General features: G+C 40.7%; 1 protein-coding gene across 1 annotated transcript; it reads left to right on the plus strand.

Moving 5' to 3' along the window:
• Positions 1 to 73: 73 nt before the first annotated feature.
• Positions 74 to 27085, plus strand: niban2b (niban apoptosis regulator 2b; the record flags this gene model as incomplete). The annotated part of the gene is made up of 14 exons (XM_028414738.1): positions 74 to 468; positions 13665 to 13795; positions 13910 to 14038; positions 14120 to 14225; positions 15141 to 15308; positions 19622 to 19737; positions 20776 to 20880; positions 21143 to 21305; positions 21556 to 21743; positions 21843 to 21998; positions 23429 to 23542; positions 24331 to 24438; positions 26077 to 26188; positions 26268 to 27085. Coding segments are annotated over exons 1-14 (2469 nt in total), but the record flags the coding sequence as incomplete, so codon positions are not given.
• Positions 27086 to 27301: the final 216 nt, after the last annotated feature.

The raw sequence follows: 27301 nt of genomic DNA on the forward strand, positions 1-27301 counted from the left end.
GTCTCAGACTCTCGTGTTGTGGAATCCCCGGATCATGAGCTCACTTTTTCCTTTAAATTCCTCCCTCAATTCCGATTGAGACGTCTTCCGTTTCCCCACATTCTTTGAACGCACCGTGACTGGAAGGTGGGAGTTCCCTTCCCCACTTTAAAGAAGGGTGTGTCTGTGTGAGAAACAGCCACTGACAGTGCAAAGTTTATTCGACTAACTTTTTTCCCCCCCTCTCCCTGCCACCTTGGATTGAGTGTTCGCCACCGCCCGTCTCATCTGCAGACGGCGGTCAGAGCTGGGAGGAGGTGAGAGGGCTGCTGGAGCAGGCTGCGTTTCTCTGGAGGGATTTTACTGCGTTTCTGTCTCAGAGACAAAACTTTGGCGCAGACCTGAAGTGGAATCGGTGTTGAGTTTTATCCATCATGGGGGACGTGATTTCCAGTCACCTGGATGAAGGCAAACGGGAGATTATCACAGGTGAGGTGACACGTTTTGTTGTGGTTTGTTTGGTGGCGTTTCGGCACATGTGCGTTTTTACGCAGCGGCCTCAGGAACAACACACACTCCCACCGCAGAAACGTGAGAATGAGAGTCATGTGTTCAGAGTATTGGGGTACGACTGGCACTTTTTGACTGAATGCGTGTTGCTTTAAGCGCCTGTGGCGTCAGTTTTAATCTACTGCCGCCCTGAACGCCAGATACGATGCAGCATGGATGTACACTGATGATGTACACCTCACACCTAGGCCTACAAAATATGTATGTCTTGAAATGGCTCAGTGCCCTTTAAAACATGTCCACAAAAATAAACATTTATAAGTTACACAACTTTTTATGGTAGCAGCAGATTCTGGTCTGACCACTGTCTTCTGTTTTATTATATGAGTAATGTCACCAGAAACTATAGGTCTGTTACCAGATTGTTGTCACAGAACACAGTCTGTTATCTTAATGTGAAAATCTGAAATGCTCTAAAATTCTGTTGAGCATTTTGCAGTTTTCCTGTAATAGTCAATCAATCATATGGTTCACAAAATGGCCCTAACAAAACACTCTTTTGACTGATCAATGGTTCAAAATAAGTCATGAATATGACTAATCAGTTTAAAGGATACCACCCTATTAGGGGGGAAAAGATATCTAGATATCACATTAGTTTTTTGTCGGTAGATTGGGGATAAAGCAGACCTGTTTGGCTCTGTTGGGCTTCTAGTTTCAGTGTAAATGGTGGGTGAGAAAATACCTGCTGAAAGCTGTCAGGTGTGGTGATTCCACTAAAATCCCTGGCACCACCCTTTCTATTGACTTCACCTCCATGGTCTGTATGGACTTTGTTCTCACTCCAAATGATTAACATAAATATTAAGGCTCAGCCCTCTTTATCTTGTAGATCTATGTCATTTTCACTGGGAATGATTTTTTGTTTGTTTAGCAGCAGTGAATGGGTCTCTAAATGCTTTTGTTCCTCTAACAATGAAAGAGAAGGAACCCTGAAAAGACACAGGCTGCACCTTATCAGCTCCCGCTCTTACAAATACTATGACTTTGTTATGTGGCCTGTTGGAACTTGTTATACAAGTGAAGTCAGAGCATGATTGCGGAAGATTTGGTACCTTACAGTAGGAGCAAGAGAGAACATGAACTAATCCTCACTGGCACAGCCTCTGATATGTCAGAGCATGTTGACATTTTTGTATTATGGCCAGAAGTAATGGATGGAACCCATGGTATTGGCTTCTTAAATTGAATGCCAATACCATGGGTCTGATGAGACTTATGTTTCTCATTCTCATCGGCCTCAGATGTAGTTTAAGCATGTAACACTGTATCCTGATGATGATGCCAGATTTGATTACACTTAAGAAGCAGACATTTCCTGAATTTTGTGTCACATAGTCTTTTTTATTGCCCCTCCCCTCAGGCTAGCAGTAGGTTTTAAGTTTCTTGACTGGGTAAAGCTGAAAAACTTGGCCCTAAATCCTCAGATGTCCCACCTGTCATTAAGAACTAAAGTTTAATTCTATCTACTTGACCCAGATCCACCAAACCCCTGTGTCTGTCGTTGGCTTTCCATCATGTTTCTTCATAAATTTAGGAACATGTGCAGCTGATTACCTCTGAGTGAAACTAGAGAATGAAAGCTGTGTTGCAGCTTTAGGTTTTCAGTGCTGAAGCACACACACATGTATCAGATGTGGAATCTGAGGAATGCATTAAAAAGCATGGAAACCTCTAGGCCTTGAGCTGCGCAGCCAGCGCCACACGGTCTCTGCCACCAACAGAAGCCAAGAGCCTGGCTGACTTCAAGGGAAGTGCCTGGATTTATCATTAAAACTCTCGCACACACATTCAGGCGTTATGTTCATCCCTGATATCTGAGAGGACGATTAAGCCTTGCACATGAGATTAACCATTTACAGAGTTAAGGTAGTCATGTTTGTATATAGCCTCACCACCCATTGTCATTGTATTCAGGCGTTGGTTTGTGATGGCCTGACGTCGTCTGTCTGCATCTCACTGTTAGAACAGCCGTGCCTTGACTGTAGATAGGAGTAACTGTGGGAGCCCCTGACTCATCTTTAACCAGCATGCTCAACTTTCCTCATAACCTCCAGCATGAGGTCAGCTATGAAGCAAGATGTGGGGGTGTGTATGAAGTGGAAATGACCCAGATCACATGGCTAACCTCTCATTTCCTTTTTGGAAACTGGCATTATAAGCACACATGTACACACTGCATGTAGGCTACACATGGAGAGGCTTTTAGGGCATTTATTGAAACCTTATATGTGAATGTCTGGCATCATGCAGTAGAACCAGTTACACTTAAGATCACCACATGCTAGGTACAGATAAGATGACTTGAAGTATATTATATACATAATCTTTTGACATTGTGGTTCAGTAATGTCAGTGATTAGACAGCAGATGTTAGAAAATGTATAGCTTTGGCCGTAGAGCTGGGGTTGTGATGTGACAGTGTGCAGCTGTACTGGGACATACTGCTGTTCATCAGCAATGCGATCACAGCATGCCTACCCCGGGCTAATTGTTTATTGCTGTGTATGTTTGTATGTTATCTTGTTGAAATGGAGTATAATAGCAGCCAGACAGATACATAATAATCAAGCTTTGCAGTATTCATGCTGTTTTGCTACCATGCTTGGCCAGTTTCAAACCACATATTTCTGCTTTTATCTTGTCATTGATCATTTTAAAGTATTTCACACAGTTGAGGTCTTAAGCATATCTTCCCTATAACAGCATCACAATGTGATGTTCTCTGCCCTGCTGTGCAGAATGTCAGAATCCAATGTAAAATAGAGTATTTCTGCAAATTTACCAGCATTTGAAAGCCAACATTAAAAACAAAATGAGACATGAATAACTAACTGTTCAGATCCAGTTCTAGATTTTACATGGTTGTACAAGAGCTGCTAATTAAATCTATTCCAGTGAAATCTGTGATGCTACAACATGTGTAATAGGATTTTCTGAGCTGCTGGTACAGAGAAATATGTCCAACTTTGCACATAAGGTAACTTCTTAAACCTACTTAGATACAAAAGAGGAGTTACTGTCCCACAGTGCTTATTAGCTGCAGTTAAAGCTTTGATTAAGAAAACAATAATGCTATTGGTGAGGGCTTTAAATTTAAAGGGATCCCCCTAATGAAGGAGAAACATTGCATAAGTTTATGAGGTCCAGTGAATATAGTCAGAGTTTCAGTGTTGCCCACACTCACAAAGAGTTCCCTTATGCAGTCATACATAGTACCGTGCCAGTTCGGTCAGTGGGTGAAGCGACAGGAAACAGGAAATCCTAACATGTAGTGTTTTCCCCTGCCTCTGTTAAAATCCCCAACTCTGGTGAGGTGTGGCACACTCACCTTCAACACACACCCAGCTCAGTACACAGAGGCTTGTTTGAAACAGGTTCAGATAACGGAAATACCTGCTGCTGGTACCCGACTTTACATACACACTCACACTTCTTTTGGGAAAAAGAGCAGGTCTGAAGGATTTTTTTTTGGTGAGAACACCTTGAGAACAGGGCAAAGATTGGCAGTCATGAGATTGGTGGTATAGCTTCTTATTTTAGTCTTAATGTTTCATTTGCTGTCAAAGTTAATACTTTAGGCTGATGCAAATATAAACACATAACTTCCGTCTAACCCTTAAGGCTGTTTTGAATATTATGAAAACATGTAAAACATTCATAGTGGACATGTACTTCAGTAACAAAGTGTGTTACAATAGTTGGTAGTGTGGCAGATTTACAAGAGCTGGCCATCAGCACCAGCACCATGAGTTCATTCACCCCTTGTTTCTTCTCAGTTCCTGTTGACCACACCCTCGGCCATTATCAGAGAGTACTGGCCCTTAATTGACTACCGGTTTTAAGAAAAACACAGCATCGCATTTAAGCCTGCTAGCTGCCTGACCTTTCAATGCCATAAAGCAAGAGGCTTTACCATAATGTATGTTTCACAAGCCTGCCCCTAAACAGCACCATCCTGCACGGGGAGTGTTGGAGCCCTACGGCTGTGATCTGACTGCTGTTACATAAAAACTTATTTTCAGGGCTTTTATCAGTTAACATTATGTTTTGACAATATGTTATTGTCTTTGAATGTTCCTGTTGCTTCAGCCAGTCGTTCCTGAATTGGGAGTGCTAAGATTTTTTGGGCTTTTTGTACAAAAATGTCACAAAGTTAACGAGACTGGAGGTTCCAGGCAGAGAAGCCTAGACAATGATGCTAAATGATGCTTAAAAACATTGACCTGGATTATGACTCACACAAACTTGACAAATAAATCCAAAACTGGCATGTGACTTCAGTTTCATGCGTCACCAGTTTCACTTCCATCACTACAGAAATAATGTTTCACTTTTATTTACCCAGCACAGAGGGACCCCTCTTTATGGATTTAGCTGAAAAAGTAACTGAGAGCCGGCCCTGTCTTGTCAAAGTGGTTCGTTGATGTTTGTGATTTAATTCCAAGCAGCAATAAATGAAGCCAGTGCAGCAGTGTAGTTCTTCAGATGATCACTAAAGGGACTCCCTCTTGACTCCCATGTTGTAATAAGATGAGACTCTTTAGGTAACTGTGTATTATTGGCAGTGGTTGGAACCATTTTCTAATAGAGCCATGGTTTTGGTTTGGTGATGGCAGCGATACACAATTTGATTCACGGATGATTTCCCAATTGTTTGTATAACATACTTAAAGTTATGTAAAAATAATGATTTGGCTTTTTTGATCATTGCAAGTCACTACCTGTCTAAGTTTCACCTGCCAACCTCAGCTCCACTCCTGCTCCACCTCTTTGCCTACATGGATTAAGGCAGGAGTTGCCAGCATTGCCAAGGTGGCTGTGGCTGAAGCTATCATGCTAGGTTTGTTCATGTAAACAGTGTTTTTTATGCAATACATATCTTTCTGATATTCATTGAAGCACTTATTCATTAGTTAAATTGAGAATGAAATCTGACATTGTGTGTATTATTATTTACAGGCGTTAAGGCAGATTATGTGGGAACCTTACACAGGTTCCTGTCAGTCTTGCATCACATGCATACCAACTCTGGTGGTCCACTTCTTAGTGTTTCCCTGTTGGCTAACATGCATCTTTAAAGAACTGCTACAGTGAAATGTTTGAACAGAAACTCCTGCCCTGTCTCTAATTATCTCAGTAAACACATTTAAGTCTAACTAAATATGCTCTCATTTGCTGCTCTGGATTTTTCCATGGCTGCCTGCTCGCTTCGGCTCTGATAGGAACACGGTCTAAATTTATGAGTCAGCCTATGGGTCTCTCAGTGGAATGTTTTTGTTAAGGCACTGTGGAGAAAAGAGGAGGGGGCAGGAGGGGGGGATTCTCATGTGGGTCTATTAAACAGCAGTCTCAACTCAGATCTCTGTGATCAGGAATTGCAGAAACCGATGTCAGTGATAAGACGAGCTGCCACGTAAACCAAAAACCTTGTTGGTTAGATTGCCACAGTGATGAAAGACAACAGAGTCTAGGACCAGTGGAGCTGATAGCTGGCCTCAGCACTGCAGAGGCCCCCTGGACAATTAGTTTGGTAGATGGCTGCTGCACAACAAAGAGTCAGCTAGATTCACAGCAGCAGCTTCCTGATATGTTCTTACTACCTCGCCCTGTTGTACGCCTAGAAAAAAAATGTATCTGTGTAATGTGAGTGAATAAAGTCGTGATTTGGTAGCTGCCGCTGATGGTTTCATTAGATTTTCCTCTATGTGATGTGTGATGTGACTTAAACATGAAAACAATGTGATCTCCACGTTTATTGTTTTCATTGTACATGAACCATAATTTAGTATATACAGTATACTGACATCCAATCAGGGTGATGAGTGTTAAAAAGTGATTGAAAGTTGGCTAAGGGCTAAGCTGACATTATATTTTGTGTTTGTTGTCACATAGTAGTGACAGGCTGCTGATTAGTGCTTACATTTACTTGAAACATTGACAAAACATTGAAACAATCTAATCTTTTCTGGTTGTATTCCAGCAAGTAGTCATTTGTCAAAACATGACTTTGGGTGCCCAAAATGTCTCTTCTCTATTTTTGCATATAGACCAATCCACCATCTTCTTCTAGTACAGAATAGTTTAGCAGACAGTAAATATAAGATCTTTCAGATAGCAGATAGTGTAAGCCGTGTTCACTAAAGTGTTAACAATACCTCCCATTTCCAAAGATAAAATAGGATTACAGTCTCATTCAGGAATGGTGGGTACATTAACCCTGTCAGATTTGTGTGCACTCACTTTAGATAAATGCTGTGTGACCCAGTACAGTTCTTATATATATAAACCCAGGGACGGTATGCGCTGCTTTGTATTTCCAAGTTGCTGTTTGCGGCCAGTGTGAATTCTTTTTCTTTATTATTTTCTTAGTGAGTGATTTTTATTTTTTTATGTGAACATATTCATTGATCTAGTGAACACTGCTGTAAAGAGGATATTGTAATAAAACTGTTCATGCTTTTACTATCTAGTAAAAGGTACAGCTTTAGGTTCTTCTTTTTCCTCACTTTATCTTCCAACGATGGAGCTGTTTGAGTGAAAGGGTATTAAAGTTCATCAGATTTATCAACAGGGCTCGAGTCAAGCATGGCGTAATCTTTCCCTAGCCATGGACTAATGGTAGATAAGTTCTCAAATAGTGAGACAGTGTATTTAACAGATTTAACAGATATTCACAGCCCACCTTAACAGGCTAAGCCCTTTCAGTGTTGAAACATTGGGCCAGGGCTTGTCTCTGATTGGTTAACATTCTGGTTAAGCTTATTTTTAAAAACTTGTATCTCCTAGTGTGCATCCTACACCACTATGTAAACATATGTGTGCACTTTGGATGTGCAGTAGGGTTGGGTGATATTGGAAAAAAAATTAATCACGATTAATTGTGGCATTTAGCCGATAACGATTAATTTGACGATTAATTGATGACAATTGCACTTACATGTTTTTGACTCTAAATCGCCACATTGTTCTAAAATGATACTGACAAATCATCAGTCAAGTTAACTCCTTCATTCTAACAGGTTAAGCTGGTAAGTAGTGATTAGGCACAAACCAGCCATGTTTGAAATATTTAGTGATAACGGATGCATTGCACAATGTTAAAAATAATAATGAAGCAAACATTTAAAGTAACTTTGTCCTTCAAATGTTCTTATCTTAAGGTCACAGAGCAGTGCATATCAACATTAAAATTAAACAGGACAAATAAGTCCAGAAAAAAGTCACATCAGTGATTATTTCAAGTTAAAAAAATGTGCAAATTAACCTGTGAGTGGAATATGTCACATACTAGTGCATCTTTTCACTCATACTGTAAACAGCAGCAGAAAAAAACATCACAAACAAACCGAACAATTCCACATTTAAATGTATGTCTGTGCAAATCAACCTGTTACGTTCTTCCAGCGCTTTGGTCGTAAGGAGCACAATGACTAAACGTACCGTGGATTCTTGGCTGAGTGGAATTCTTTCCGGTATCTGCTGGAGGAGACTTCACTGTTGTAATGTTTTCCTATCTTGCTTAAATAAAGATCGGGAGGCAGATTCTCCAGTCGGAGTTACTTCTTTTAATAACAACAAACATCCAGTTACTATGGCAGCAACCAACGCTTCACACCTGCGTCACACCTACATGTCACGTACGTATGCGCGGCGCTATATACTACAGCTGTAGCCGGCCTTGTGGCCTCCTTGCGCTTTCTTCGTCAGACGTAGAGCCTCTGTTAGGAAGGTGCTGCTCCGCATCATTTAATTGAATACCACTGCCTTCCGCCATTATTGTTACTGTGGGCTCACATGTGCGCGCTTGCGGGCGATGGTGAGAGTACGTCGCACACAAAAATTCGTCATCATGACAAGGCACTAATCGCCGTAATCAAGAAGTGGCAAATATTAATCGGTGGCAGTTTTTCTGACGATTAATTGCACACGATACAATTTTGCACAAGCCTAATGTGCAGACAACTATTATGGTTAACAATAATCACAAACCAAATCCCAAATATCTGAAAGTTAGTGCTGCAGCAGCAGACTGGTTTGCAGGCCACATTCAAAGGGCATGGGGGGGCTGCTCCCAGCCTGCTGGCCATACTTTGCCCAGGTCTGCTATAACTGGTTGCCAGCCTGGAGTTCCTGCAATTGGAAAAACAGCTTAAACTAAATCACTAGTATCCAGTTTTGCTCAGGGGGACATTCAGAGTGATTGTAAAGGTTTCTGGACTGATTGGCTCACATTCCCCTGCAGTGAGAACGTAAATCCTTATATTCTGGTGGAACTTGAGAAAGGTCCTGTGTGACAGTTTTGAGGAATTTAATGTTTGTAGAGGTTTTGTTTTTTTAAAACACCTGCCTCATATTGGTGTGAGCAGGCGCTTCTGGTGAGCTTTTTTACCTACAAAAAATGCCAAATCTCAGCACATTGCTCTCAGTCAGGAAGTGGATGGTCAGTGGAAATACTGAAAAGTTTGCTGATGCGTTTGAATGCAGCCAGGACTTTCAAAAATAAGCAGCATTATCTTTTCAGTCACCTGCTGTTAGAGACCTCCACCGGTCAGATGTGGTCTAGATGTCATGTGACATCATTCGTCAGGTTGAGTGACTTTTCCAAAAGTAGCATCTCAACCATGGTTTGTTTCAAGGCAACCAATTTGAAGCAGCAGCTCTCACTTTTGCCAGAGAGGTATTTCAGGCAGAGCTTTTGAAACAGAACTAGGATGAGATCTGTGTTTAAATTCATACTGCACGTGTAAAGTTATAATAGCAGTTCATAAAACCAGGGTGAGGCAGAAGCTGTTAAGGACAGAGTAATGTTTTGTTATGCTTTCACCCACTCACCTAAGGTTTCTCATGATCATATGGAGCTTAGTGCTGTGTGACTAAGAAGAGTGTCACACAGGTTCCATTGTCAGTCTGCTCTGTGAAATGAGTCAGCCATGACTGTTTTCTCTTCCTTCTCCTCTGATGTGTTCTGCAGTGCCTCCCGCCTGTACGATAAAAGGGAACTGTGATGTTTGACGCAAAATTTTAAAAGGATATGTCAAGCCAGTCATTCAAGCCATACAATATTGTAAAAATGTTCAGAAGACATAAATATGACCTACACTTACTAGCAAAATGTGAAGAAATAACAGTTAATGTCACCATTCCTTAGATATATTGTGATGTCTAAAGGAGATACCATGCTTACTACTACTGTACCACTACATGGTCTAGCGAGCCAATGTTTATTGTAAAAAAAAAAAAAAAAAAAAAAAAAAAAAGCAGGTGAAGTAGGATTGGGATATATACTGATCATGATTAGTATTGAAATCACCCAACAACCAACCTGTATGATGTTCTGCTGGATAACTGAAACAACCTCTGGTTCTGTGGAGACCAAGGCTCTGTTCCTCCATAGTGCTTGATGTGGGGGAGTGGTGAGCAACACTCTTACGTTCGGCTAGAAAACATAACGTCCTGTGCTCCAGTTTTTTTTCCCCTGAAGTAACTTGGACCGTGTAATAAGAATTTAGAGGCTTCTGTATCCTTGTTTTTCTAGTTTTCTGAGACCAGGCTTAGCGACATTTTTCTTGATTCATGTTTCCATTCAGCCAAACCAGCAGCAGAAATGTGACTTTGCAGTAGAAATCACAGTAGTAGCTGGTGTGTTTACATTAACTCCTTTTAGTTTGTAGTTCTTACTGGTGGAGTATTGGATAGACTCCAAAGGTCCCATTTCCACTTATAAACCTGCTTAATTATATACAAAATTGTTCCTTATTCTCCTTTTACACCAGTTAACCTTTAAGTGTATAAACATAAAAAATTGTAGTTACAGAATAGCTCAGCATGATGAAAGTTGCTACAAATTTGGTTCTTAGAAATAGAAACAGGGTGGCAATGAACTTTCTCTTGCCACATCTGTTTCCTCCATGCTTCATTTTTGTAAAGGGTCACATTCCTTTTTGTGCCTTCCTGTCAAAAGGACCATTTAGTCAGAGAGAATGAGCCTGTGCCAAGAGTGAAAGCACCATCACACACACTGCCTTTAAAGCTGACTCATTGCTACAATAGAAGCATGGATATAACACTGCTGACGTCAATACCATTATGAGATAGGTGCCATTCTTTGTGCTCTGTAGAGGTTCTTTCTCTGGTCACCAAAATGTTTATTAAATGTGTCTGAATCAACATTGTTCAAACAGTGATGTCACTTTACATGTGATCATCTGCTGTCGGGTGTCCTGTGGTGGCCACATGTGAGGATTCTGCAGGTCATTTCCCCTTTAATATACTATACAGACTCAGTCCATTGCTCACAATTATGTGCCGATAACTTTCTAATGGTTTTGCCAGGAAGCTTAATTATATGTTTCCAGAATGCAAAAGCACTATATTACAACCACAATGCAGAGCAGATGGGATTAAATGGGCCATCCTCCTCCATACTGCATTTGGTGAACAGATTTTCCACAGAACACAGATGGAATTTCACTTTGCTAATTAGTACACTGCATGTCTTGTAAATAAAAATGCATTACCAAAACTTTATGACTGTAGATCTGCTAAGGCTCATTAATAGTAGTCAATACAAACTCCTCTATAAAGAAGCTAGTGCAGAACGGGTATCTTGTCCCATAAGGGTTGGTGGTTGGTGGTTTATATTGTGGTTTCTGTTGGAAAGACCATTTAAAATTTCTGTCTAATCATTGATCCATTCCAGCTCAAGCACTTTGGCAGCATTTAAACAGTTCTTTCCTTCCTTCAGTTTGTTTCAACCACCATTATTGTCTGGCTAACATCTGCTACTTAAAAGCATGGGTGTTCTGTGCTGACCTGCAGCAGTAGTTTTTAAGAAACTTAATGCATTTTAAAAGTGTTCCTGACACATAAGTTTTGTTACTGTAGCCCACATGAGACCTGGCTCTTACATTGTTCCATTTACTGGATAACCCGTTTCTGTTACAACAACAACACACATTGTTGCTAGCTGGCAAACCAGGGAGCAACATCATTAATGGCACAATTGGTTGCTTTTCACCTACATCACAACAGCAGTGTTGACAGATGGCCAGAACTACACATCTGGTCATGTAGCCAATGCACTCTGATATAAATGCTGGCCAAAGTTCATAAAAAGAGATGGAGGGGGGTTAGAGGTTTTAGTTGTTGGACAAGGGTCATCGTTTTGTTTTCTTGAAATTCCTCATGAGATGTTGCAATTCCACTTACAAATAATTGGTTAGGTTTTAAACCATAGTACAGTATATGGTAGTATTGACTTATGTGGCCAGCCTCAAGGGACTGTTTTTGACTTCATATCTCAGCTCTCTAAGTCTGTTTCAATTGTATTAATGAATAATTCTCTTTCCTTTCTTGGTGAGGACAGAGAAGATAACTGGTATAACTGTCGCCATACTAACTTTTTGGTGCTTTTAACCACATCACATTCGTGTGCAACCACACAACAATCAAGGTTAACATTACATCATCGCCAAAGATCATCTTTTGACTCAGAGGTGACAGTATCAACATATACCCCTTGTTGGAAACTTCCTGGTGTGTTAAGGTACCAAAAAGCCCTGAATAATTTGACTGAATTTTGTTGTCGTTAGGCTCAGGATTAAGCAAACAATGAAACTTTTTGTATTCTAGAAGTAAAATACAGTGTCCCTTGCAGGACTTAATTGGCCTCATTATCTTTATTAAATTACATTCTTGGCAATGTGACTTTTGCATGTGTGTAGGCCATTCACTGTTCAGCCCTAATTGGAACTCCATTTTATTTTCTTCATGCTGACAGTAGCCTGACACCACAGTTAATCTTCTCTCCACAGATATGAACACTGCAGTGCAACAAACAGAATGTAGTAGTGTGTAGAAATTCAGAGATCCAGGCTTCTGCAACAGTGTGTTTAGAATAAACAGGGGCAAAGTGCACAACTAATAAAAAAGTAAATTCATAATGTGTAAAACTCAGATTTGCTTGCTTCATATCTGGAAGCAGGTATTGTCTTAGCTGGACTAACGTCTTTAACTGGGTTTCACCTACAGCAGCTAAAAAGCCAGTTTTCCATCAGCCATGTTTAGGTAGTAAATGGCTGTGTGGGGCAAGGTGTCAGACATTTGAAGGCCAACCAGAGCTCCAGTAAACAATAGCGATGTTGACCCAGTGATAAAGCACTTAACGAACAAGCCATCCTTTGATCAGGACCGACGTTTTCCCACACGATAACTCACACTCACTTTCACAATCACTCAAAGTGTGAAGCTTGAAATAATGGATTGTGAATCATTAAATTAATGTAAAATCCATGCCATATTATTTGGGACTGAGCACCAATTTTCTTACAGTTGTTTAATACAACCATAATGTAAGCTTTAAAGTCATATTTCTAATTTGGACTGAAAGAAAACAAAATGCAGAAAAAAGTAGATGATAGTGTTTCTGATGCATTTTGAAGGTGTTTCCTCATCCCCATCTGTTGAGCAGTTTCAATTTAAATGTATATCTATAAAGATCTTTTGTGCAGTTTTAAAAAATGTATTCTTATGATTGCGTATGGTTCAGAAAATTGACATTTTGCCTAAAATGATTATTTGTATGGAGGTGCAAGTTGACAGGTTATTGGTCTGGATGACATGTAGATTTGATGTTTTGCTTTATCAAACAAGTATGCTGGTTGGCAGCATTGCTATTATAATCTGCTCTAGGGAGTCTTTATTGATATCATATTGATATTGATAACAGATACAGATAAGGATAGAGTGATGACTCCTATGCACTTCCATACAATATTTAGAAAACTTTAAAAAAGGTCATTTCTCTCTCGTTTTGTTTTTAGACTCGTTTGACAAATTATTTGTCAAAATATGGCTTTTTAGGAATGTCTCAGGCTGCTGCCATAACTGTCGATGAACTTGAACATTGCAACACATCAACACATTCCACATAACTACAGCAGACTTGTTCTGGGGAAATGCCCTCATGTTTTGAGTGCTTCTATGTTGATCTTTTATGACCCTGATAAGACCCAGATTCAAATCAATGCCAAAGACCACAGTATACTGTAGAACATATTTGAACTCTGTGCACCCCTACTGCTAACTCTAACCTCTGTGTGTGCGTGTTTCAGCTCGCACAGGAAAGGTGATGGCTGAGTTTGCACGTCTGTATGAGCAACAGTATACAGTGTCCCTCTTCAACAAAGTTCGCTTTGACATAGAAGGAGGCGTCGGCCCACAACCACAGCTACTACACCGCAAGGTAAAACATCTTCTTCCATCATCTTCTGCTGCACAGAATCATTTTATTAAAAAAAGTTTGTCTTTTTACTTTTGTTTCTCCCTTAATGCTCCTGGTGTGTGCTGCCATCAACAGGTTCCTCTAGAGAACAAGTCCATCTTCTCTGGCTCCCTCTTTCAGTACCTGGAGGAGAACAAGAAATGGAGGAACCGCTTCCTCTTCGTCCCAGACTCCTACATCATCAACTGTTACGACAGCAAAGCGGTGAGGCGACTGTACCATTTATTTTAGTCACGCTGCTTTGATTCATCTGTTCAACCATTAAACCTGCTCCATCTCTACCAGTCCCATGATAGACGCCTCAGTCCCAAAGGGACCATCAATTGTGCTGGCTACAAAGTGCTGACGTCCATGGAGCAGTACCTGGATCTGATCAGCAACAGCCTGCCTGGTGAGGATTTTCATTTGCTTGTTAACCTATCAATCACTAAAACTTTTTAAGCTAGAAACCAGGCTTGTAGACAATCACTGATGATGAATGAAAAATGGAGGAATAGATCTGCACAATAAGACTGTTACACAATCAAATATCAGATATAATCTTTTAAACATGAGCGCAAACTGGAAATGTTTGTACCTGCCACTGGCTGGGAATAGTGTGGGATGTTTCTTTGTGTAAACTGTAAGCAGGTGACCTGCCAAGTAAAGGCACCGTTACTGTCTAAGTTGTCAAAGGCTGAGTTTACACTTGGCAGGTTAGTTCGATGGCAAAGATCTGTGGTATGATAGCCCTGTTGGTGGATTTACTCTCTTGTGCATTCCAACACACAGTGGCCTTTAAACCTTTTGTCTTGCTGTTAGATGGAAATAACAAGCAAGAACCTCCATGTAATACGATGTCATTGGAGAAGAATTTCTGTCCCCAGGTGTGGGCGTTTTTTAATGCACTCTCTCATAAGAGCTGTGCGATCACATTATGACTGTATCCCAGTACCTTAGTCTTGTGTCTTTTGGTTTGCTGTTAAATGCCAGTGACTGCTGAGCAAACCAGGAATTAATCATACTTTCTGCTCTGCCGTCCATAATGAGAACTGCTCAACAAGTGTGAACACACCTTAAGACAAAAGGTGACCATCATGAGTCAGTCCAGAAATGTGGTCCAAGATTACATATTGTGAGATGTAGGTAAAGGAAAAGTTAATTGAAGTTAACACCATTTTATTTTGAAAGTAGAAAAAGGTGTGACAGAATTTGACTGTAAACATGAGCACATTCTGTCCTCTTTACTACATGTGAAGACATAATTAAATAATTCTTGTACTTTCACATTTCAAATTAACATGCAGGTGTACCTTTTCTGTTCCAGATGTAAAAGCCAAGGTTGGAAGTTCACCCTTCCTCAAGTGTGCCACCCAGTTCCCTCTGATCCTGTGGCACCCATACGCCCGTCACTACTATTTCTGTGTGGTAACAGAGAAAGAGCAGCAGAAGTGGCACGCTGTCCTCCAAGACTGTGTCAGACACTCCAACGATGGTGAGTCCCACCAACTCATCATCAGGTCATCATCTAACAGGTTTTGAAATAAAGAGAGGAGACATATGGTAATATGTGGTATGGCTCTACCCTAATATTCTAGGAATGCTTTAGAACCATAAATGTAGATGTGAGTTCTTTGATCTAGCCTGTGGCTGCGTGGGGCTACAAGTTAAAGGGAGTGGCTCTCTACAAGAGCCTTCTCTGTGAGACTGAATGTGTGTGACTTAAACATATTGAAATATTTGCTCTGTTTATTTGCCATCGGTACCTTCGTAATCTTTGTTTAGGACAAAATGAGTGTCAGTCGAAGGTTTTCAATAGAAAACGTCTGCACTTTTCCTTAGAATTAACAAGTCTCATCTTGTCTTATACACTCTGCCTTTGTTATTGCAGCAACATTCAGTACATTTGGGAAACAGTACTGAATATTTTGAACACTTGAACTTGGAAATGTGAAGTTCGAGCACCCTCATTGTCAAATCTGTGGGTTTTTCAAATGTATTTCTGGATGCCTGAAATAGGCTGTGTGGTTATTTTTTAATGACATAATACATGCCAGTAAATACCCTGTTAGTGTTTATATATTGCTAACCAGTGGCTAAATCAGAATATAGAGGGTGTTACATTAAACATAGTGGTTCCAAACAGTTTGAGTAAAGCTGTGCTTAGTGATGATGATGCTGTCATATGTAGTTATTTTGTAGCCTAACATAAGCTTTTTACTTCATGTGTGTCATCCTTTATCTGCTACTTGTCTAGCTGCCATAGTTGCAGAAGTAAATATGAAACTTGCACAGTACCAGAAGTGGATATAGACGGTGTCATTATGACAAGCCTGTATTTATCTGGTTGCCATGGTGCTCAGCTTGAGTGAAAATGGCACGACCCTGTCACTTCTAACAGGCGTTTTTTGTTCTGATGTAAATTCCACTGTTTGTTTTACCACAGGCTTCAGTAACTGACAGGTGCTGTTGTTTGTGTACCAGAACCTGCACTTACATTCTCAGACTTATTGTTATTGCAGGGTGGAAGTGCACAAATAGGTGCTTGGGACTGTTGTGTGCAGCCCAGCAATGTTGTTAACTGTGTTTTCATGGGAGGCACAAAGCCGGTTTAACTGCTGAGTTCTTGTGTATAAGTCTGGAAGAAGGCATCACATTTCACTGCCTCATCTTGTAGTTTTCATAAGACTGACCACATTAAACACCTGATCAGGCAGCGGCAGGCAGCAGTCCACTTTGTAACAGTCGCTGAATTCATACTCTTCATGTCTATGGGACAGCTGTGGACACCACAGATGTGTGGGTGTTCTATACATTTACAGTTGATAGGGCGGTGTCCATATGCTTCTTACGTCTGTGCTGACGCACAGGTGCATGCACGGCTGATGCATTTGCAATGAGTGACAAAATGTCACAATGTGGTATAATCACAAAATGTATGTCATTGAGCAGAGAGGTTAAACATTTCTTTAATTTTTTTTATTTTTAAGATTTTCAGTCAATCAGATCATGTTGTCATCAAAGAGCTAGTAAACGAGTTTCAGTTTTGGTTTCATGTATTCCACTCCTGATACTTTTAGGTTGTTAGAAAGACAAGCTAGGTAAAGAATGAAAGAAGGCAACCAAATAAGCAACTAAGTGTGTGTGTGTGTGTTTACACACACACACACACTTAGTAAACTTAGTAAATGTAAAACAACCAAACTCCCCACATTTCATTTCAAGTGATGAAGCTGATTGGAGGAGCACAAAATGGAAAGAAACTTTGCAACAGGACATCTTGTTTCTTCCTTGCAAACAGTGAAGAGTAGATAGTAGCAGTAAAGAGAAAATAATACTGTGAACACGTACATTCCTGTAAGGACAATGTAAGGTCTAAAAGGTGCATGTTGCAATTGCAGGAATTAAGCTCCAAGCCAGCTTTATGTGCTTGCTTTGACAGGTAAAGAGCAGACAGAGCTTTGGCTGTGTACTGTACAGCTACAGTACAGATTGGACCGGGTGTATCATTGAAAACTAGACTGCACAAATAGTGGTAGGAAGAATGTGCATTGAGCATGGGTAAACGCATTGGTCTCTTGGCTCACTCATTTCAGAGTCATCCAAAGTTGCTCTTTAAGCTTAGTGTTTTGACAACTTCAAACATAGACTTTGCCATTTGCATGCCATGAATCAGTGTGCAGTTTGTGTTACAGCTGTGGCAGTTGGCCAGAGCTGCACTTCATCTGATGCACCGCTCTGTGTGATTCACAGATGTGTAAAGCTTCTTCGGTAATTGAGGTGTTTTATATGTGGTGGCAAAGGCACTGAGTGATTTTAATCATGTGTTAAGTGTGGCTTAACACATTGTTTACAAGCCTGTTCTCCATCACTGTTTAATTTCCATTTTCCATTCTTTTTGTCTGACTGTTTCTTACAGTTTGTCTCATGAATGTCCCCTTGACATTATCATTGCCTCATGCAGGGACAAAAAAAATGTAAATGTCAGTCATAAAAACCAACCTACAAAAAAAGTGTGTATATAGCAAAATATAAGAAGCAGTGGTTCAGACTTCTAATCCAGGGCATTGATCAGAACCCTGCCTGAGCAGAACCTGAAAGAGGAAACAATACTTAACATGCCTGAGCCATGACACGGTCTAGCTGCATGACTTATGAGCTGAGCAACTCCATATGTTCTGTGTGTGCACAGAGCTCTGTTTCACTTGCTTTTTAACAGTTGTGTTAAACAAGGTGCGGGTGCACCAGTCTCACCTCAGACCAACATGTCATCCTGCCTGACACAGGGGGCTCTGTTAGTGTGCTACACTGGAATGCAGGCCTGGGGTCGAGTTATGCAGGGGCCCTCTGTGCAGTGTGTATCCTGTCATCTTAAAGTAAACACATTATAGTAGTTTACAAGCATGTGTGTTTAAAATGGCATGAGTATACACTACTTAGTAAGGAATATATGAAAGTTACCTCGACATAAGCCACTGATGGCAGTCCATCAGAACCACTGTTTAGGTAGTAAGATAGTATAGCCTACCATTCAAAACAGCCATTGAGGGTTTTAATGTAGCTGGATTATTGCATGATTCATATGATCACAAGCTCACACATGTAATGATGCAAAACTCATCTATGATCTTATTCCCATGCAAATCTGCCATTTCTGTAATTTTCCATATGTAACCAAATCTAGCAGTTCTGTTATAATGCTAGTCCAAGTACAAACCACTATCTTTGTGAAGATTGGGAGAGATTTTACTTTCTCCTTTTCACATGCATTGGAAACCGTAAATGAGGGTTTGGACTGCGTTTTAGATGCAGATTTGAGGGTTATCTCACCACACAACATGAGCAAACTGAAATGAATGTGAACCATCGAGATAGGCAACGCTAATAAGAAAAACAAACACACACACAGAATTGAACAATGTCTGGCTTGTGATGTGACTTTAGCCTTAGAATCTTTTATTGCAGATCGATGGCCGATGGCCAATATACAGATATGTATTAATAGAGAAATGTTTCCTTACATAATTTCTGATGCACACACTAGAGACACAGTGAGTATTAGTCTCACTGTGTTACCATTTTGGACTGATGCCAGTGTTTTATGTTAACAATATCGGTGTCTTGCTGGTAAGATATGTAAATACAGTATTGTCCACTCAAAGCTGTATGAGGAGAAATAATTTTGAGGAAGTTAAGAAGACAGAAAAGTGACATCAGAAGCTGGTTTTGAAAGCCTCCCATCTTCTCAAAATAATAACCACTCTGAGAGGGTCTTTTGACTTCCTGCCTCGGCTACTACTAGAGGCTCGGGTCCTGTTACCCCACCCCCACCCCAACCCTAGTGTTATACACACATACACACACTTCCTGGCTTTGTCAGCGCTGGGAATTCTCACACATGTATGGCTAAACAGCATTTCAGACTGAGCACTTTTTTAAGTATTAACATGCTTTTCTGGCTCGGAGCAGATATTGTGATTTTCTTTGGAAGCTGGACAACTGGAGGAATGCAAAGAAGCTGAACTTTTCTTTGAAGCCCCTTCTCTCTCATGCTCTATTTAGCAACCCTAGACACACAACTATGTTAAAATAAACACATTCTGCTTTAAAATTGTGAAATTACATTAAAAAAAAAATAGAGAAATGAGAAGTTTTACTTCCTCTAATTTTCTGTGGTTTTATACAGAAGGATGATGCATGGTCATACATCATTGAAATAAGTGATGAATAAGCCATTAAATGTCTAACTATGTCATGTTTCCAGTCCCAGCAAGATGTTTCAAACAGCTTCTCATGTTCTTGCCACAGGTTTATCAGAGGAGAAAAAAGTCCAGACGCCAGCCTTCACTGATGCAGTGCGACTCTACCGCCAAGCTCAAGGGCACTATGGCACCTGGGAGATGATGTGCGGTGTACCCTCCCAGGTAAGCCTTGCAGGAGCATTTTGTAAACGGTCCACCTTTTCTGTCAAAGCTGGAATCAAGTCTATTAATGTTAAAATATCCGATTTCCATATTGTAGCAGTTGAGAGTTAAATAATGACTTTAGTGTGCATTGACACTCACTCCAGTGCCCTCCTTTAACCTAATTTCTTTCAGTAATGCTGGTACATGATTTTAAAGATCAGCTGCCTGATACAGAATCTGCTGATTCTGGTGATGGCAATCCTGTTTGTTCACTTCTTTAACCTCATGTGAGGTTGGAGTAGAATAGTTGTATTGACAGAATAGAGTGCTGCACCCCTGTGGATACAGCACTATCATGACAAGAAGTACAGAACTCAAATCTTGCCTTTGTGCAACATATCACAGTAAGAAGGCATACATTACATAAAAAAAGTTTATTTTCTGTGCTTATGTAGTTTATTCAAATATATGTACATGTCTCCTCTGTCCTGTTTAGTGTACAGCTTTAGTATATGGTATGGACGAACATGAGAATGGAAACTAGTGCTTGCTTTGCAGGCAGTTGGTCACCACATAGACCTACTAGGTCCAGCGAAAGATGGCGATAACCCTAGTCTGTAGATGTAGATATAAAAGTTTGAGTGTTTATCTGGGATGCTGATGTTGCAGTTCTTGATCTAGTTCATGTTCATGGATAGGTCAAAGGAAAACAGTGGTTGCAAGGTGGTTGATATTTAGAATGGTGGTGCAGTGGTGGTCATAAATATTATTATCAAAACTGCTGATAAAAGATAATAAATACACAGAATGCTGATCAGGGCAGTGCAGATACTTTCTTAAAATAAATGGATAGATACTGTTTTTACAGTCTGAAAACTTCAGCATGTTTTTCAAACTCTTTTCACAGGTCTTGTAGTGTAGAGGTACAATGTGAAAAATTGGAAGACATACGTGTTGTTAGCAGGAAACAAAAAACTAAACAGCAAAAACATTCACCTGATTTTAACTACATGGTGCTTTTAGTCTACTGAGGTTTGGGTCTTGTTTTCCTTGTAGATCCTGTCTAACCTGGTGATGGAGGGCCTCCTCCCTGAGCTCAGAGAGCTCATCTCCCCTCGCCTCAAAGGCAAACTGCATGAGAGACAAAGGAACTGGATGCTGGTAAGGACCTACTTTACACACATTCCATAAATGTGAAGGAAACTCTGGAAAAACGATCATATGACTCCTGTTTCAAAGTGCCAGAGTGCAGCCTCAGATCTTAAATGAAGAACTGGATGCTGGTTGTTGTGAGGCCCAAGTTTTTCAAATTTTTCATAATGGGGCAAAAAAAGCATTTGTTTATCTTTAGTTTGGCCATACTTGCTGATAAATGAGGAGCAACAAGAGCTTGATCCTTTTGCTGCATCTCTCCTGTGTGCAGATCAGTGATGCGATATACAGCCTGGTGCAGGCCCAGTGCCAGGCCCAGCATGAGGCTGTGTTGCAGAAGTGTGAGGCAGCCCGCACCTCCCTGGAGGCCTCCATAAGGACAGACATGGACCAGATCATCACCTCCAAGGAGCACGTCACCAACAAAATCAGAGGTTCGGCAGACAACACCCAGCATGATCTTTGAGCTTTAACATTCATTCTCTACTTTTTACAAGTGTTTACTAGTAACCTGACAGCTTCCCATGGTTGTCACACAAAGGAAGCCGGGCAGGCAGGCAGCATTCTTCATACTGTTGAGAGTACTGGAAGAATCCCAGCGACTATAGGAAGCAAACAAAAATAAATGAAATTCTATACAACACCAAATAAAACACTTTTGTTTCTGTTATTGCTTCCCCACAGCTGTGGTTCTCCCCAAGGCTGAGAAGCTGCTGAAGGTGAGCATCCAGCCCTACATCAGCTCCATCCTGGATGCTCTGATGGAGCCCACCAGCCGAGGCTTCTCTGAGGTCCGTGATGTTTTCTTCAGAGAGTTGGTGGACATGAGCAAGAACACCCTCAACGATGGGACAAAGGAGACGGTGGCACAGGTGAGGAGGTTTAAGTGTAGTTTTATAGTTCATGCTATGAAGGCAACCTATGTGGTTTGGAAATTAAGACATATTAACTCTGTTTTCTGTCCTCTTCAGCACATGGAGAAGATCTCCATGCTGGCCTTCCACCCAGTAAAGATGCAGAGCTGTTATGAGAAGGTGGAGCAGCTGAGTCTGGAGGGTCTGCAGCAGAGGTTTGACGTCTCCAGTCCATCAGTGTTTGTCCAGAGGGCCCAGATCCTCATGAGAGAGGTGAGGCTCAGATACAGCAGCTATGGGGACTTTGGCTTGGTACTCTTGGTACAGCTAAAGGCATAGGTTTTTTTGAGTGAGCCATTAATATTAAGAAAAGGACAATTCTACTATTTCTTTTTTCTATGACCTAATCCTTTGAACCCTGAAACTGTAAAACAGGCATCATTTAACTTTAAACTTTCTGATGCTTTCATAGTTGATGTATCATGTGTGATCGGTGGGTTTGTCAGAGATTTTAAACCTAATATTGTTAAATCTTTAAATCACCAAAAATTCTAGAAAGTGATGATTGACACTATTGTGACCAGGAGTTATGGGACATAAATTCAGCAAGTACCGGTAGTTTAAGTAGTTTTCTGATCTGCAAACTTTGCACAGTTAGTGCGAAATGTATTTCACTCCAAGGCATTTACTCCAGCAGAGTTCTCAGAAGCCACCTGCACTGTATCTTACTATTACAGAGGGTGTCACTGTGGACAGATATATTAATCCTAGAGCGTCCCTTGTTGTGGTTTAGATGTTTTGAAGTCCTTAAAACTATGTTTAAATGCAGTCTTACAGTGTGAAAGGCCTCCATTATACAGACCAACATACTAATAATGTCTATAGCTTGTTGAGACTCCCAGAGCAGCTGAACTATTGATTTGCATATTTAAGATTTAGACGGTGATGAAGATTCTCAGTCATCCAGGTCAACAGTGAACATGTTACAACATAAAATGAGGTTTCTGTGTGTATCTGTTTAGCCACAGAAACCATTCCCCCTGTAGTTCCTCTAATATAAAAGCCAAGGCTTTGACATAATTGCATTAATCTTCCATGTGTTCAGACTTGCACAGGAACTCTCAGGAACAGAGATCCCAGAGGCAGGCATTCAGCCTCCTCGTGGAGAAATAAATTATCCTCGCCCCCTCGGTGGGGCCCAGGGCCGGTATTGGGGTTCTACACTTAAACTCAAGGTCATCCAGAGTTTAAGTGTTGTAAGCCCTGTCCCACAGCCCTAAACTAAAATGTGTAATGTTTCATTTTAAAGCAGACCTAACTATTACAACAGCACATCAGTGGATGTTGTAGCTTTTCCTGATGGCCTTGTTTGAACTCAGAAAAACGATGGTGGTGTAATAGCATTTGCGCTTGTAACAAAGGGAGAATTTCTATTTAAGAGAGATCTTTTACTGTATTTGGAGCAGTTGAACTGTGCTAACAGCTGCAAGTACAACAGAACTGCAGGAGGTTGAGTGCATGGAAAAGTGATATTTGTGTGTAGGCATCATGGGACAGACCCAGCAGGGCCAGGAGCAATATATTAACTTCTTAAGTTAGTCTCAAGTTAGAACAAGTTAACTTCTTCTAACTTGAGTGCATGAATATTTCACTTTTTAGCACATTACAAGACCCTTACCCTTACACTCCCTCTATGTCCACAGCAAATGGACGATGCAGTGTATACCTTTGAGCAGATCCTTCATCAAAGCCTGGAGTCTCAGGGCACCGTGGATCTCTGTAAGACCATTCAGCGCTGCCAGGACAGAGTCATTAAGGTAAAACTCACAAACACAGACACGATCAATAGGTCATCACTCTTAATCCTAAACCAGAAACTCATTTAATCTGCCAGATTTCACTTGCTAAAGCCTGAACTTCATAGTGACATCACTACATAGAAGGATGCCACAGAAGAAAATAAGTAACTAGAAGAAAATGATTCTGTGGTCATCACACGATAAGCATACAAAGTGATTGTATGTATATGATGATTATACGTATAGAAAGGTACCACTTCAAAACACATGGAAATCTATATTACTTGTAAACGTTTAAAATTAAGTAGTAGTGATTATAAAATCATTGAAAAAATTGTATTTAAACAAGAAGTACATTTATTGTGAAAAAAGAAATTGGCTGAAACAGCTAAAATCACTGATCTTTTTTTTGAGTAGTTTTTTCCCATATTATAATTAATATAAAATATATTAGCTATCAATGTGTATGTAAAGTTGCTGAAAAATTACAAATTTTCCTATGATGTTGTCAGAATGTTTTTGCTCTTGGCGCCACCTTCTGGAATGACAGGAACTACAAGACATAATTCACAGAGAAATTTTGCTGTTTTACTCAATTCTCATGTATAGTGCTCATACATAGAATAAAGCAGAATGAAGCAATCCCTTCCATGCTTCTCCCATACAAAACAAACACTTAATATATTCAGATCATACTTGGGATACTAACTACTAATGCTCAAATCAGTCCCTGCTTGCTATCATTTGTGCAGGAACACATGAGTAAACATTGCTAAACTGCTTTTCCTTGTGTCTGCTTGGTTCAGAAATTTGACTACGACAGCAGCACAGTGAGGAAGCGTTTCTTCCGAGAGGCTCTCCTCCAGATCTTCATCCCCTACATGCTGAAGCAGCTCAGCCCTTCATGTGCCTCGGTGAGTGTCGGAACATTTCATTGTCAAAGCATTCTGTGTGTACCCCAGAAGAACCCACACCCCTTTTTTCTTAAAGGAGAATTATGGGGGAGCTAGCGCAGACTGAATAGACCCCAAAGAACACATTTCTGATATTTTTTTCAAAACATCGCCCCCTATTGTCAAAGATCTGAAAAGTTATATGTCACATTGGGCGTTAAGCGTCCAAGAAAACATATGTATATTTGACATAGACATGTGACATTTGACAAAATGTCAAAAATTGTAACATGACATATGTGTCCTATTGGGTGTTAATGGTAAATTCTTTAGTTTAAATAAATTAACTTTTATTTTTTTTCGTTCTTTTTCTGGTGCTAGAATTTTGTATTACCGTCATGTGACACCACTATAGCCTGGATATGATGAAAGTCTAGGTTGTCCTGAAAAAGAAGATGTATATTACTTGATTGTGCATTACAAGATGCCTATTTTATAAGCAAAAATTCACAAAGAATGCCAGGCGAGGAAAAACCTCAAACCTCAAACTTTATGCCTGTAAGGGTTAACAGTGGTGTTAATGTTGCTGTGACATAGAGATTTTTTATACACTGTACAAATTTGTTTGGTCCTTCAACTTGAGGATTTCTGTTGTGATGAACTGAAATATGAGGTTTGTCTCAGGGGTGAAACATTTTGCCCTTTGAACGCGAGGGTTTCAAAAGGTTTCTTACTGTAAGAAACTTTTTTTTTCTTGTGCAGAAATAGTTATAGTTATATAGTTATAGTTATGCCCAGGGCTCATCTGGGGCATAGGGACTTGATCTGTATCACCTGATTCCCCACCATTTGATTCATCAGACTCACTTGACTCCTTATCTTTATTGCTGGAATTATAGTCAGGGTCTTCAGAATTGTCATCCGAGCTATATTCCCATCCCTCAAACTCACTGCCATCTCCCTGGATGACTGCTAGTGCACCCTTAATGGTATATAACTTTTTTGTATCCATACTAGAGAAAATTATGAAATTAATGAATTGGTCTGTTTATTTTATTTACGATGCAGTTTTGTTTCATATTAATTTAATTAATATACCATGTTTGTGGTTTATATTTGTTTGAATATACATTTAATTTAACCGTAGTAAAAGATATCATTGAATTGGCTAATTTAACTGAGCAGTTTATGACCATCTCAGCTAAAAAATACTTTAATGTGACATATATGTTACAACATTTCTTTTCACCAATTTTTGGGCTATAGGGCAGATGTGAAAAGTGAATTTGTTCAATAAATGTGTTTACAACAGGTTACATAGATAGAGCCCTTTTAAAATGTGCTAGCTCTGTTGGGTCTGCTAACATGGCACACAGCCATCTTGGAAATGTTGGTGTGTAGGCACAAAATCACTTGACCTGTCACATGTGATACCAGGATGTTCAGTAGGTGTCTCTTAGGGATTTTATGTATTAAAATCAAGAATAAAGCTATATAAGGATATATCAGGACTCCTAGACTGGTGACACCTATGTCACCAGGGGTCCTTATGGGGTACATGTGTAATGTCAAACTGTATGCAAAGGGTACGTTGTAAAAGGTATTTAGTAACACTGACTTCAGATCCAGAGAGGTTTTGACTGCCGTTTCTGTGAACAGGAGCTGCCACGCTTCCAGGAGATGATCTTTGAGGACTTTTCCCGCTTCATCCTGGTGGAGAATATCTTTGAGGAGGTGGTGCTTCACTCAGTCATGAAGGACATCATGATGGGTGAGTGTCCTACACTGTTACTGTGTATGTTTCTGCATTTGTATGGAGACACACATTTTAATGTCTTCTCTCTCTGTAGCTGTGAAGGAGGCAGCAGTCCAGAGGAGACACAACCTGTACAGAGACAGCATCGTCCTCAGCAACAGCGACCCCAACCTGCACCTATTAGGAGAAAACCCTTCCATCGATTGGGCTGGGGAGTATGGAGGAGCCCAAGAGGAGGTCGACAGAGTAGCGGAGGATGATGCTGAAGGGGATAGTGCAAGCCAGAAGAGGAAGAGAATGAAACAGGTGGTGTCCATGATCCAAGTAGAAGGCTCCAATGACCTGCCCCCTGACTCATGCATCGAGGTGGGCACCATTGATGACATCCCAGAGGAGGACGAAGGTGAGGAGGAGAAATCGGACAATAAAACCTCCTCTGCTCAGAATGGCTCTGTAAGTCCCAAAAAGTCAGAAGGCTCTCCAGATGTGGCAAATGGTTCGGTCTTGCAGCAAAAGGAAGTCAAAGAGCAGCAAGAAGTCCTGCTGAAGGTTGAATCAGCTGCTGAATCAGCAACAGTAGAAGTGGAGGTTAAAGAAGCCACCCAACCGGTGCTGGAGGCAACAGTATCCTCCAACCAGGAAGAGGCAGTGGAAGTATTGCCCCCGCCTCCTCCAGAGGAGATCCCAGCTGAAGCTACAGAAATGGATCCAGAGAGCACCCCAGAGGCCACAACTGACTTCCCACCACCTCCACATGATGACAGCGGCTTCCAGTCTCCCATCAGTGAAGTTGTGGAGGAAGAGGAGGTGGAGAAAAGGGAGGAAGAGGAGGTGGAGAAAAGGGAGGAAGAGGAGGTGGAGAAAAAGGAGGAAGAGGAGGTGGAGAAAAGGGAGGAAGAGGAGGTGGAGAAAAAGGAGGAAGAGGAGGTGAAGAAAAAGGAGAAGGTGGAGGTGGAGAAAAAGGAGGAAGAGGAGGTGAAGAAAAAGGAGGAAGAGGAGGTGGAGAAAAAGGAGAAGGTGGAGGTGGAGAAAAAGGAGGAAGAGGAGGTGGAGAAAAAGGAGGAAGAGGAGGTGGAGAAAAAGGAGGAAGAGGAGGTGAAGAAAAGGGAGGAAGAGGAGGTGGAGAAA

Source organism: Parambassis ranga, chromosome 9 (assembly GCF_900634625.1).
Source record: "Parambassis ranga chromosome 9, fParRan2.1, whole genome shotgun sequence".
Taxonomy (NCBI): domain Eukaryota; kingdom Metazoa; phylum Chordata; class Actinopteri; family Ambassidae; genus Parambassis; species Parambassis ranga.